Source organism: Macrobrachium rosenbergii, chromosome 6 (assembly GCF_040412425.1).
Source record: "Macrobrachium rosenbergii isolate ZJJX-2024 chromosome 6, ASM4041242v1, whole genome shotgun sequence".
Classification (NCBI taxonomy): Eukaryota; Metazoa; Arthropoda; class Malacostraca; order Decapoda; family Palaemonidae; genus Macrobrachium; species Macrobrachium rosenbergii.
The window spans coordinates 27,721,980-27,736,511 of record NC_089746.1 but is presented as its reverse complement, the minus strand read 5'-3'; the positions used below and the strand labels follow the sequence as shown (position 1 = coordinate 27,736,511).

General features: G+C 34.8%; 1 protein-coding gene across 2 annotated transcripts in view; it reads left to right on the top strand.

The window, feature by feature from the left end:
* LOC136839381 (thiamine transporter 1-like) overlaps window positions 1-8,871 on the top strand; it is an 11,737-nt gene extending 2,866 nt beyond the window's left edge. Inside the window, exons 3-8 of one of the 2 annotated variants that reach the window (XM_067105301.1) lie at window positions 974-1,300; window positions 2,515-2,733; window positions 3,666-3,867; window positions 4,489-4,681; window positions 5,812-5,940; window positions 8,624-8,871. In XM_067105301.1, coding sequence (XP_066961402.1) covers window positions 974-1,300; window positions 2,515-2,733; window positions 3,666-3,867; window positions 4,489-4,681; window positions 5,812-5,940; window positions 8,624-8,801 — 1,248 coding nt within the window. In that variant the 3' untranslated portion in view covers window positions 8,802-8,871. Of the gene's footprint in view, window positions 1-973; window positions 1,301-2,514; window positions 2,734-3,665; window positions 3,868-4,488; window positions 4,682-5,516; window positions 5,667-5,811; window positions 5,941-8,623 lie in introns of those variants that run through there. The other variant, XM_067105300.1, reaches the window with a different exon arrangement.
* The last annotated feature ends 5,661 nt before the right edge of the window (window positions 8,872-14,532 follow it).

Here is a 14,532-nt window from a genome sequence, read left to right as displayed (position 1 = left end):
AATGGCAGATTTGCACACAAAAATGCCAATTTTGCAAATAATTGATTGGTGCCTTGTTATGACTGCCATAGAAATAACAGACTTACCACTACAGTATGAGCTTGTCATTATAGTTTACTCAGAAATAGTCATCTGGACATACTGTTACGACTGGCTTGAACACAGCAGATTGGCGTGAAAATAGTCTATACAGACTATTTTCACGCCAATCTACTGTGTTCAAGCCAGTCGTCAATCTGCTGTGTTCAAGCCAGTAGTAACAGTCTGTCCAAATGACTATTTCTGAGTAAACTATAATGACAAGCTCATACTGTAGTGGTAAGTCTGCCATAATGACTGGTGTAAATGATACCGGATTGCTGCACTGTCACGTTATATGTAAAAATGACCACTTCCTGGTTATCAATACTGCATACACATAAGACTTTTAGCATAAAGTACAAATGTCTATCTATTCATGACTATCAGTATGAGTAAAGGCCTCTGTTCTTTAACATTTTCAATATGAAATACATATGCTCTCCTGTTTATGAGTGTTCTCATTATCATTAAAAAATTTATCTGCAATAAGAATATAATGATAATTTTATTACTAGCGAATGCACAAGTCACATATACTCGTTTTGGCTTAAAATCTGTAACTATCAATGAAATTGTGAGAGATTCATGAAAACCGAAATTTGCTCGGTCACCAAATCGATCGCAGTGCTGCTTTCAGTGATGCTAATTGTTTTGTATGTAGATTCTTCACTTGTAGTTAGGTCTTTATATATTTACACAGTGACCCTTTGGTAACTAATGAAGTGATAAGTGTTGCTTTTCAAGGTTTAATGCCATTTTTATTTGGATAAACATTTAATAAAAGTTGTACAGACAAAGTATTTTTGTAGCAGCTAAATGTATATTGTGCCTCTCCGAATCGCTAAATTTGCCCACTTACTAATATTTTCTTCCACCTCCTTTCTCTTTGAAGGCTTACCAAGATGTGTACCCTGTCTGGACCTACTCCTACCTCTCTCTTCTGATTGTTGTCTTTTTGTTGACTGATCTCTTGAGGTATAAGCCAGTGATTGTGTTTGAAGGCATTGGGTATGTCATCACCTGGGTACTTTTGCTATGGGCGCGAGGGGTTGGCTGGATGCAGTTCATGCAGTTCACCTATGGCGTTGCAACGTCGACGGAGGTCGCCTACTTCACCTACATTTACGCCAAAGTCTCCACCGAACATTATCAGAAAGTAACGAGCTTCACTCGAACAGCCCTCCTTCTGGGAAGATTCATGTCCGGAGTACTGGCCCAGGTAAAATTCAACATGTCCTGCCTCTGAGAATAATTCTCATATTTTATTTAGCGTAGAGAATGAAGGGATCTTGGTTGTCTGCTTCTTTTACAAACTGCAAGGAGCTTTAGTGATTCTGTTGCACTCTCAGTAGGCTGATTTAAATCTTATTGAAGACATAAATCTTGACGCAGACTGGGATATGACGTTATAAGGCCCAAAAGAAACCACAGGCAAGCAACAATGAATTCAAATCTACTCTCTGCTCTGGAGTAGCGTCAACAAGTCTTATTTCTGAGCTGGGTAAATCTAACCTTTGAATCTCAAATATTGTTATAAAAACATACTAATTGAATGATGTATTGCAGGTGAAATCCACATTCTTCCCAGAGAGTTGAGTAGTTTTTTTCAGTAAAAGAAAATATAAGCGCAGAGAATTATCTGTAGTTTCGAGGATTTTGTTCTGGCGTGATTGGGCATTGATCATATAGCTGAGACGTGCACAGCAGAATAATGAGCCTAAGTCAGGTTGCATAATATTGAGAAGCAACTGTCTAAAAGACACAGCATAGACACAGAATTAAAAAAGAAAAACATGCTGTTGGACCTGAAGGTTCCAACGATTAAGTCTAGACCTAGAAAAATTGTTTTCACTTGTTGCAAACAGAAGGGAATCATTATTTATCTTCAGAAATGAATTCAAGGCGGGTTGCACGACGTTCATGTAAGGAAGGCCTGGCTGTTCAAGTTCTTATTATTGCTGGAAACGATTTCCACTGGAAGCCTTCGGAAATTAGTATAGGAAATGGAATGAATATGTCTCATTTTCCTCTCCCGAGATTCAAACTCGTGCCGGGAAGAGAAATCCGCCTAGTACTTTGATCTCTACGCTGCGACAATGAATGTGGCCATTAGAGGTTGAGTAAAGGGAGAATCATTTCCCAGAGCACACAGCAGTTGAAGAAAATTTGGAGATAAAATGTTTTAATTTCTTAATACTTATGAAATATGACATTAACCTATATTAAGATGTATACTGCTACCTTTGCCAAATGAGATTGAAGTCCAGTTAGTAAACAGACAAGGCCAAATTACTCTAACACTAATTTTCGCAATAATTTTGGCTTTATACACATCAGCCTATCGAGTACTGGTTTTATAAGATACTTCCCTTTTTTTTTTATTTTATATTTATCATGACTGTGCCCAGCTGCATTCCCATCCTTCTTTTGCAGACGTTGGTAGCCACGGATGCCATGAACTATCATGATCTCAATTACATCTCGTTAGGAACCGTCAGTGTTGCCTTTCTGATTGCCTGTTTTCTGCCACCTGTGCGCACCAGCATCTACTTCCATCGTCAGGAATACATTGCGTCCAGTGAGGGCGACAGTTCCAGGCGTCTGGATGAAGCGGGAGAGGAGAAACGGATGACCAAGCTGTGGTTCACTAAGGTGTGCTTGCTCAGAATAGTTTTATTCGCTGATTTGTCTCTTGGAGGCATGTTACTGATGCCGTGCCCACGAAAACTTGTACGCTCTCTAGAAGTTATTGGGGGGCAGTGTAACTTGAGTTATTACCTTAGTCTTCTTAGACCTGAATATAGTAGTAGTAGTAGTAGTAGCTGTAAAATTAGTAATTATTATTACGTAAGGGGTATGTTTAGTAGCAGGGAATCTTCCCTTTACGATAAATTGAGCAGTGAGGACAAGTCAAAACACCTAATTTATAGAATTACGTCAAATATAAGCAGTTGTTGAAATTTTAGGAATGCTGCGTAGTAAATGCAAACGCTGAAATGTCCGACATTTACACAAGTTCATTTTTGCATTAAAGGGGGAACAATATTAAATGCAGTGTAGTGGTGAAGTGAACACTAATCCTGGACTAGTGCAGTTTCATTTCCCTAGTACGATAATACGGAAGTCAGAATTACGAGATACAGTCGTCAGAATCATTGTAGTTAATAGTATTAAATCTATGTGTGAACTCAGGCTAGCGCAGCTTTCCTTTAAGGTTTTAAAATTTTGTATTGCTTAGGTCTAATATCTATTATTTTTAACATGAAATTTTACTTTGCTTTTCTTCATATTTTTGTCTGTTGGAACAGAAAATGAAGTTTTCGATGAGATATTTGAATATCATCACACCAAAGTAAAATTTTACTATATAGGATGTTTTATTGTAAAAGATGTTTTAGATATATTATTGCTGTAATCTGTTTAGCATTGATTTTAATTAACTAGTAGTCTCATGTAAACGAGCTGTGAAAGTTGCGTGGGAGGTTTTTCTGCTAAAAAAAAAAGAGATTTTGCAGGTTATTTTCAAGAAGATTATTAATCTCCAGTAGATATTCTAACGATCTTGCTTCTGTTTTTTTCTGTAGGTAATGAAACTCATTTGGGAAGATTTTAAAACTGCTTACAGTAATACTTATTTGCTGAAATGGTCGATCTGGTGGGCATTCGCCACTTGTGGAAATTTTCAAGCAGGAAATTATATCCAGCCTCTTTGGGAGACTATTGCGCCAATGGAAGAAACCGAAGAGCTTTACAACGGATTAGTTGAAGCACTTTCCACGTTAATGGGTAAGATCATTTAGAAATGAGCTGAAAAACTATGGCCTTGGAAAGGAGGAGAACTAAGACATTTTCATTGGAGTGGTATCTTACATGAAAATGCTAAGCTAAGTGGCGCTTGGGACAACGTGACTCGATGGCATAGTGCAACATGCAGGAGGAATTCATGATTGAAATATCCTTAGGAGTGAGCTGCCTCAATTCAGGCGTAATATTTCTTGAACCCTCAGTAGTGGTGTCAATATCTTAGGACGTCTAATCTTAGCCTGTTGTTCTTGTACGTACGTACGTACATATATAGGATTTTAATTTCTAGCTCTGGAATTTCATTTGACCTTGGTAAAATAGCGAAAAAAAGTATAAAAAAATAAAAAGAGACAAGGTACAAACTTCGCAGACAAAAACTAACTGTGTTTTACCAGAATTTTGTAAAAGAGGCTTTTTATAAATTTATCCAGGCATTAAGGTTTAAAATTATATGTATATAATTGTACATTGTTTGAATTTGTTCATACCAGCCTGAGGATCTGTATCTCACCAAGATGAAATTCCTTGCAACCCTGTCAACAATGCAAACTACTTTACAATATGTTTTTTTTTTTTTTAACTTTTACATCATTTATATTTCAGGAGCCTTGTCTGCTTTCGCTGTTGGGTACCTCCACTTGAACTGGTCTCTGTTTGGTGAAGGGGCAATGGCAGTTATCTCCCTTATAGATGGGTTACTTCTAATCTTCTTAGGCCTTACCAGCTGGATTTGGGTTGGTTACGTTAATTACATTCTCTTCAGAGCTTCCTATCAAGTTATGATTACAATTGCCAGGTTAGTATTAGCCAATTGTAATCAGTATTAAATACAATGCTATACAAGGTGATCCTGAAATTTTTGCTGGTGATTGCTACTAAAAACTGACAAAAATAGAAGATTGCATCTACTTATTCAACATTGTACCGTAACTGGTTATATCTAATCTGAAAAAAAGATTCAAAACTTTGTGTACTAAATATGACTTGCACCAATCATTATTGTTTATTTGATTCAGAGCTGGAGTTACAGATATGCCATATTGGATTCACAGTTGGGAATTCAAATGCAGTCTGCCTTGTGAAGAGTTGTAAGAATTTTAAAGTATACAGCAGTGGTCAGAGATAAGCGAGTGATTAATAATATTCTGCTCACTGCGTACATGTCTTACTGATTTGATCTTGATTAGGCTACAGCTGGACAGTTCAAAAGACAGTTTAATCAGGAACAAACTGGAAGTGATGTCTTTTATGTAGTTCAGAGGTTTTATCTTGAGAGGAGCTCTAAAAGTCTCAGATAGCAAAGCTGAAAATGCCAATGTCAGTAATCAGGAAAGTAATCAGTGCATGATAGTTTAAGCAACATGAGAGGTTATTTTGAATTAGCAGATTATTTCGAAGATACCTACAGTAGAGTGCTCAAGTTATCACTTTCCTCTGATAAATAAATTAACCTTCATGATATGTAACAGAAAGATTTGGCAGCCTTTATGTCCATTTCTAGTAGGCTTTTAGATTTGTTATAATATGGATTTTTACAGTTGCATATTTTCAAGCGGGCAGTTATTTCATCTTTAATCCAGTCTATGTATAAAAGAGAGACTGTCTACCTTTGATAATTGTCTCATTTCCAGATTCACTTTCTGCAGCATATTGTGGAAATAACTCAAACATTGCAATTCAACTCAGCCATATTGCCTGAAAGCAAATGCATCATGAAATACTATCTGAACTACAGGAATTACGGTTCACATAGTGGTATTGTTCAGCAAATGGCTAAGTATCATTCTCTTTCTGAGGTATGGATCTCCAAGAAACAGCAACATTTTAAGTTTTTAAAGTTTCCTGAGTATGTAAGCATGCATTAGGCATTATCAGACTATCGACATTTTTTAAATTAATGAATTAGGCTCACGATAAAATTTTCAGTTTTCAGGTGGCAAAGGAGCTTCGTGCTGACAGTTATGGCTTGATTTTTGGAATCAACATGTTTATAGCTCTTTTCCTTCAGTCGCTCTTAACCTTCATAGTTGTCCAAGCTCTTGGAATTGAACCATGGGATGCAGGTAAGCATTTATATGCTCACACACAGTATATATATATATATATATATATATATATATATATATATATATATATATATATATATATATATATATATATATATATATATACATTTTTATACATATTTTTTTATTTGTACGTGTGTAATTATGTATATATTACGGTGCACTACCATCTTTTAATAAATAGATATTTTTGCAGAATATAGTTGGCTGAAAACCTAGAACAGTCAGATTTTTCCTGAATCTGCAGGTGAAAAGGAATATAGGCTCAAAGGATTGGAAACACTGTTATGCTATTTGAATTCCCGACAGTGTTATGAAGGAGGAATTATAATAATTTTAAACCTGTTGGGTATATCATATATTGTCGAAACTATTTGTGTTGAGTTATTACACATCACACACACACACGCGCGCGCGCATACATTAAACATAATAAGCAAACCCAGAGTTTATGATGATCATTTTGAGAACTCTGCAAATGACAGCAGGATCATGGAAAAACCACAGACACCGTGGTGGTTAAGTGACAACCACAGACGGGGCTGAGGGTTACCATAACTGGTTTGACAATACTTTGATAAGTCCCGCAAGACTCCTGATCTACATTTATGCTTTAAAATGGTAAGAAAAGATCCACTTCTTTTTCGAAGTATATGTGGGGAAATTAAGAAGAGAAAAAAATTACGCACTCGAGAAGGCTTATCTTTTGAACATCATGGAAACCATATAGTCTTGATAGTTCTGGATATTAAAGCACATTAACACAGACGGCTGTAGGTTACGAAAAGCTAATAAAAATTCATCAAAAATTAGATGGGTCTGCTCTAGTTTATTCTCTTCCGGTGCGTTTCATTTTCTCTCTTTTCCTTTGGATTCCCAAGAATAACTCCTTTTTCAAAATTAGGTCACATATTTTCCTTATTCCGAGAAACTTTCCCTGTATTGAAAAAGAAATTTAGAAGTAAAGAATGAAATTTCAAAGCATAACACAGAAAAGTAAATAAGATAGAGTATACAGGCTATGAAGTGAAACTTTGTCTACTTACTTAACATTTGCACCAAGTTTGAACTGAAATTCCAACAATTCAACGACATTATCGGGAAGATCATTCCACACTTTGGTCACAATGGGAATAAATCTTTAAGAAGGTTTTCTGGTACTGAACATCATAGAATTAACGACATATTAAGGACTACATGGTATAATCTGGTAAGACCTGAATGCAAGCAATGATCGAATTATGAAATGGCAAACAGCATGCAGAATACTAGACCCACTGACACACGCACATGCACACGCACGCATACACGCACACACATAAAAACAGAAGCTTTACAGGCAAGAACAACCAAGTATAGTGCTGTCAGTCAGACACTTTGGATATCAAAAGAAGCCAGAGAATCTCAGTTTGTACTCTCAAGAAAGAAACATCCGGCTAAGAAGCTAGATGAACGAAACATTCAAAGTACTCAGAGGTATAATAACAAAGAACACAGAACAAACTACTGGGTGAGGTTGTGACTTTTACCACTACCATCTAGTTCAATAATAGATTAGACAACGTGATTGACACACATGTGATTTCTTTAATTTTATTTATTTGTTTGCTTAATTTTTAAAGGTGTTTCCTCAGATTAACTTGGGAGTCTTTGAGGCACCTCTTTCCATGTTACTCCATATTAACTCCTCCAGCGTGTTAAGGACAAGTTGGTGGTCACTTGTATTCATGATGCTATATAGTAAAAATGTTAAGGATAGTAGAAGGGGCACTAGCTTACAAGATTGTGTACAATGGTCCTGGCCTGGGGTGGAGGCACGGGCCCCTAGTATCCAAGTCAGTTCACCTCCTAGACTTCCAGAACTTTAGGAATATATCTAAGGCTTCCTGCAAATTCAGGTTACAAAAAATACAGTTCTTTAGTTTCCTAGGGCTACCTGGTTGCAGGTACTAAACTGCCAAAAAATGCATGCTTGTGCATCAAAACTGCTCTTATCTACGACCACATTTCAAAATGGCAGCAATTTAATAGGTACTAAAGGGTCATCCAATGGTCTGCAGGACCATCTTTCTGTGTATCCAAAATGTCTTTTGGCATTTCATGATCACCTATGTATTTTAAAAGATATCTGAGGTTTTACATGATATGATGGATATAGATTTGGAGCATTTTCTTTCAATTTCATGGTCCTTGCAGACGTCAAAGCTTACTAATGTGGTTGTAATCTATAGCACAAAGAAACTGGTTGGCTTTATACTAATTGTAAAGTATCATCCACAGTGGAGTAAATTTTCGGCATACAGCGTCATTCAGTTCCGAGAGGAAGCTTCTGTTTCACGTTTTATAAGAAAAAAATGTGTATAGTGAGGCTTAGTTTTAATGTCTCAAAGAAGAGAGTGATTCAGGTATGTCTGATGTGACAGATGGCATACAGAGCTTGGGTCAGGGCATCTGAAGTTTTCTGTCGTTTTGTTGACCGATATTATTTTTGAGACTTGAAATACAGTTTTTGTTCACTGTTCTGGTCCGCAGAAAGGGCCAAGTGCTGACCTTTTGAAAAACGAAACTATATAATGTCCAAAAATACACTATTTAGCAATAAAATTTCTACTTATTTATGAAATAATGTTGTTGTGTTGCTGATTTCAGTATTATGAATAATAACTATTTTTTCAACAGTTTGTTATATATGGAAGTTACTTCTTGGTATTGGCACTCTTCTTCTTCGTCCTTGCATCGTACTCCTGTGGGAAATTAGGAATACATGGAATAAGAGAAGCAGGAATATGGGATGAACAAAATACTACAGAAAACCAGGAGGCTCCAGTAGGTACTACTGAAGTTATGTGATTTTTGATCGATTGATGAAGAAGTCTGTGCTGGTGTTCTGAACTTAAGGCTCAGGATATCGTGTCTCACTCTTGAAAAATATCTGCGTTATTTTAACCGTGACCAATTCTTGTAAAAGACCTTGTAAATTACATATATTCTAGTTGTAATGATGCTTAAGTTCAGTTGAAAAGCCTTTTCTTGTTGTAATTGCAGTATTTTTAGATAAGCTGATAATTATGTAATATAATAACTATACAGGAAATGGGTTTATGCATAAATAATTGCTGATGGATATATTGGACAATATTATAACAAGGCTTTCACATACCCTTGATGAAAACTGTACAGTATAGATGATAGTCATTCAACCATTTAGATATATATATCTAACACACACACACACACACACACACACATATATATATATATATATATATATATATATATATATATATATATATATATATATATATATATATATATATATATATATATATATATATATATATATATATATATATATATATATAGAGCTCGATATCAGTCGGTTACAGCAGCAGCAGCTTCGGACTTCGTAGAGGTCTGTATAATCCATATCAGAGAGGCAGACACTTTGCTATCCGTGTAGACATCCCGGGATTATATATGTAATCAACGGATAGGTTTGCTTAAAAGCAAATGGATGTTACAGACTAAATACACACACAAAACAAAGCCACTACAACACCTTCTAAAAACATAACAAACATCTCACACGTCTCGAACTTTACCCGCGCAATAACTTCCTGCTGGGAAGAAAGGGCGTTGGGTTTTGTATGATACATGAAACATACGTACCGGGGTCTTTTTGATGTCAGGCAGGGCAGCCGATCGAGACCACAGGTCTTTTCCTTCAAAAGATTCGTGCTTACCCCATACAAAAATGGGAATAAAAGCACGTTAAAGAAAAAGAAAGAAGAAGATATATATATATATATATATATATATATATATATATATATATATATATATATATATATATATATCTTCTTCTTCTTCTTCTTCTTTTAACGTGCTTTTATTCCCATTTTTATATAAGCACGATGCCTTTTTTTGAAGGACTTTTTGATTTGTTTCTAACCTATATATATATATATATATATATATATATATATATATATATATATATATTTTTAGTTTCTAACGATTTGATGAGTGATAGTTATAGATTTAGATGCTCTCTTCACACATTCTTTGTAACTTAGCATCTCCAACAGACGAGGGGATAGAGGAACAATATTTGTATTTTGTTAGTTTTGTATTATTGATTATTTACTGCAGTATTGCTTGGTTTTATAGTTGTACTTGTGTATCTTTTGTTATTTTTATAGTAACGAGGAATTACTAATATGCGTTCAGTTTTACTGTAGCTGTACTTACAGGACCTTAGGACCTTAATAAAGACATTGCCATATTATACCAAGTAGGCACATTTTGTGCTGAAGTTTTTATTTTATAGATGTTGTTGCATCATGTACATAATATCACTAGTGTTATTTTATCGATAATATTTTCATTAATCTTGCAGGTAGGTCGGTAAAATGTGAAATCTTGCACTGACTTTTTAACATATGAAGAATCAAGAGAAAGTTGTACAAAAATGCATTTTCTAAACCCATGTATAAATGTATTATACAATATAATTATTCCATTTCCCAAAAAATGAGGTCCACACACTCTTCTGTATTTAAAGTGAAGTGATTGCGTAAAGGTATATGATACATGCATCCACTGGACGAAAAGGTTTATGTGAAATTGAAATGCATAGTGATGTCACCAAGGGTGACATTTTGAAGGATAGACTTAAGGGGTTTTCCTCTCCTGAGCTGTATTTTGTCATATATCGCTAGGCAGGTGCTACTGTATATAACACATGAGATAGCTCTTGTTTGCCTTGACCTAGACACACACACACACACACACACATATATATATATATATATATATATATATATATATATATATATATATATATATAGTATATATATACATATATATATGTGTGTGTATGTATGTATACATAGACATATATATATATATATGCACAATTGTGCTGTGCATTCATATAAGGAATAACAAGATTTCATTTAGACAGGATAATATCTAACAGAAATTTTATTGAAAAGTTACAAGCTGTCCCATTGTATGGTATCCATAAAATGACCAGACATGTGTTCTTGCTGTATTTATATGCGTCTGGGGAAGGTCATTTTACGATTACTGGACGATGGGGACAGATAGTCTTTGAAGGCTTGTAACATTTTTTTTTTATAAAATTCCATTAGATATCACCCAGTTTAATGGGGTCCTGTTTTATATATATGTGTGTATATGTGTGTGTGTGCGTGGATGTGCATGTTTAATGTTACTTGTTTAACGCTTTAGTACGTCTTGTTTAGTTTTAAATATGGTGTACATGCTGGCAATTTATTGTTTTTTAAGCAGGGTCCAATAGTTCTGGTAACTTTATAGAAAATGATTTAATTGGGTTTTCATTATTTCCTTTTATGATATCCGTTATTTAGATGCCTGAAATCATTCACAATAAATACGTAAATACCATAATCACATTGGTACAGAATACGTTAATGCGACAATTTCTCTACGTCCCATTTACGCTCTTGTTTCATGGTCACAAAAGAATTTAATTTTATCTTTACTTTTTATTTTAGTGGATTGATCATTGTAAACATGCCATGTCTGGGACTGGTTTTCAAAAAGGAAGGTCTGTATGTCATTTTTTAAAAGTTTATTTGCATTCTATTCTCCCTATTCTCCCAGTTTCTTATGCTTGATGAAACACTCAGCCTACCTATTTTAGTCTAAGTCGTAAAAGTCTAGGCAATTTTGTCATAATGCTGTGATAGGAAAGAGAATACAAGTGTATGTTTAGATACTTCAATATTATTCTTAAAGAAACGAGCGCAAATCCTTGACTGTTTGGATGTTAAGAAAATAAAGTGTATGAAGTGAATGTCAGACATGAAATCATTTAAATTGTTCTCAGTGACTTATAACCCTGGCTCACAGAGAATGCTTTTATATCTAGGCAGATAAACCCATGAAATGAGTCGTCCTCTGTTTGAATTTTTGTGAGCCAGATCTTTTATGCCTCCTGTGGAAAGAGGTTTGTAAAAAACTTTTTGTATATGTATTGTTTGGTGTCACTGAGTTATAGTATCTTAATGAAAATGGCTATTCATGGAGGGTAGTTGATGTTCAGCAGTACCACAGTCATTGAAGACCTATTTGTCTAATATCAGTTTAAGGTTGTGAGTGTTGTTCAGTAGCCAGTGAACTAAAGTGTGTCAAAAGCACGGGGATGTGATTATTCTTAATTACTGATGAAATTTTGCTTAAAATTATGACCCGGAAAGGGTTTTTGAGATCCAAATGTAACCTACAAAGTGTGAGTTAAGTTGTCAGCTTTGGTTAACTTCTAAAGAGGTTCAGCTAAAGTAGTCTGCAGTGTCTGACCCATTTGACCCCTGTTATGTGAGCAATTTATTTATTCATAGAAGAAAAATGGAGAGTAAATGATATAAGAGTCAAGGATACTAGAACCTCCTAGTTCTAGAGAAGAATGAGACTTTTTAGGAAAGCTTCAATGCTGCTGGAAAAAAGAAGAAATACAAAGCTTGTAAAGAAAGGAGATATAAGGGAGAAGTGAGGTGGATGGAACCAGTCGGTAATAATCTTGGCCAACTCATCGTCAATGGGAGTGAAGTGAAGCTTCCTGAGAGCTAATCCCACTTTTTTTTCTTTAGGCCATTTACCTCTCTAATTTTAGATCACAAATAATGTATCTCGGTTAGCCTGTTTTCCACGGTAAACCCAAACGGGTTAACTTGTGATTGAAGAACAAACCTTATATCTTGATTTTTAAGGGAAACTACTGCTCCTTTAAGATAGACGTAACAAAAATTTTTCATCTTGTGTAGTTGAATTCACTGGAATGTGTAGCAAAATATTTCCACCAGGTCATTCTTTTAGACATGACAAATTCTTGATTGCATGCAGTTGAATTCACTGGAATATGTGGCGAAACATTTCCAGCAGGTCATTTTGTGCGTGTATGTGTATATATATATATATATATATATATATATATATATATATATATATATATATATATATATATATATATATATATATATATATATGTACTGTATATATATATATGTATTAATTACGTATAAACATCCGCACCCAATAGTATTACCTTTGATTGGCTGATGTGTATGAATTGTAGCCTGAAAGACTACTACAATATTGCAGAAACACTTGTGAAACAAGTATAACAAGACATTATAAATGATGGCGATTTTCTTGGTTAGCACTATACATTAGTTACTGAATAAACTACAAATGATTAGGGAACTAATGCTTTATATTGATGGTGAACTTAGTGGGACGTCTGTTATTGACAATAACGGTTTATGATACGTTGAAATTTTTACAAGCTAGCAAGTACCGATGACCAGGTAACAGTCAATGTTCCATATGTCATTCCATGTAACTTATGATACTTTGAAAATATAAGCACTAATTAAAAACACAACGGAATTTGTACTGTTATTATGCCTCAAAGTTAATATGTAACTTGCTGTAATATTCAGTGAGTTTGCAACTTGGTCTAAATTTCGAAATTAACAACTTATATAGTTTGGGAATTGTATCAGTATCTTATGCCTCTTAGTTTGTGCAATATTCACGCCTTAGTTTTTTTTATCGGCACCTTGGTCCAATTTTCTTAATAATTTATTTAGTTGTTTTTAATGTGGTATAGTTTTATTTTCTGGAATTACTCGTTTCCTCTACATGCCGTAGAACTACAGAGGTTGTAAAAATAAATAAATATTTTAGAAATGTTTGGTTTTGATTTTCCTGAAAATTTACAAGGAATGCAACTGATTTCAAAGCATATACCACAGTAGGCTATGTATATGCGGTTTCACATTTTAAATCACTTGTATAAAATATTAAAGTCCCATTAAATTTCTCGAGACAACTTCACTTGTTCACAAAAGTAATAAGATCTGGAAACCGTTAATCAAAACCTTTCTCCAAAAGGCTGCCGCAATGGAAGTCTCCCAAAAACCGGAATGGTTCCTAAAAGATGACTATCCCATGTGTACATGGATCTATAGCGTACATACCATTTCTGTTAATATGCATCTCTTTCATTTCCATCCATCCCAGCCTTCCCATCCCTTCCACTGAAACTATAAATTTCCTGGGCCATATATTAAATCCTAACTAATTGAACTGAATCACAGTTCAGTACAACAAAGTTTAATCAAAGGCAAATTCTAAAGAGCATGGGACTCGTTTACACCTAACTGGTAAGATTACTCATTGAGAACAAGATTTCCAAGCAAGAAGCAAACATGGAAAATGCGAGACCCAGGCATATGTTTACTATAATAGGATGCTCCTGAATATTACAGCAGTTATCCTTATAAAGATTGCACTATCCAGGCAGTCTCTCCATAAGAGAACGCAGATTTTCACCGACACTTAATGGGGAACTACAAGATCCGAATAGCCTTTTCATAGCATAATCAAAGCATCCCATTACCATCCTCTGCAACGTGTACAGAAAATGTGCAAGATAGGCTAAACAAAAACCATACCCAGACCTAGATTAGCAGTTTGGTTCATCAGGCAAAACAGTTTGGAATAGAAATGATATATAAAGTGGCAACAT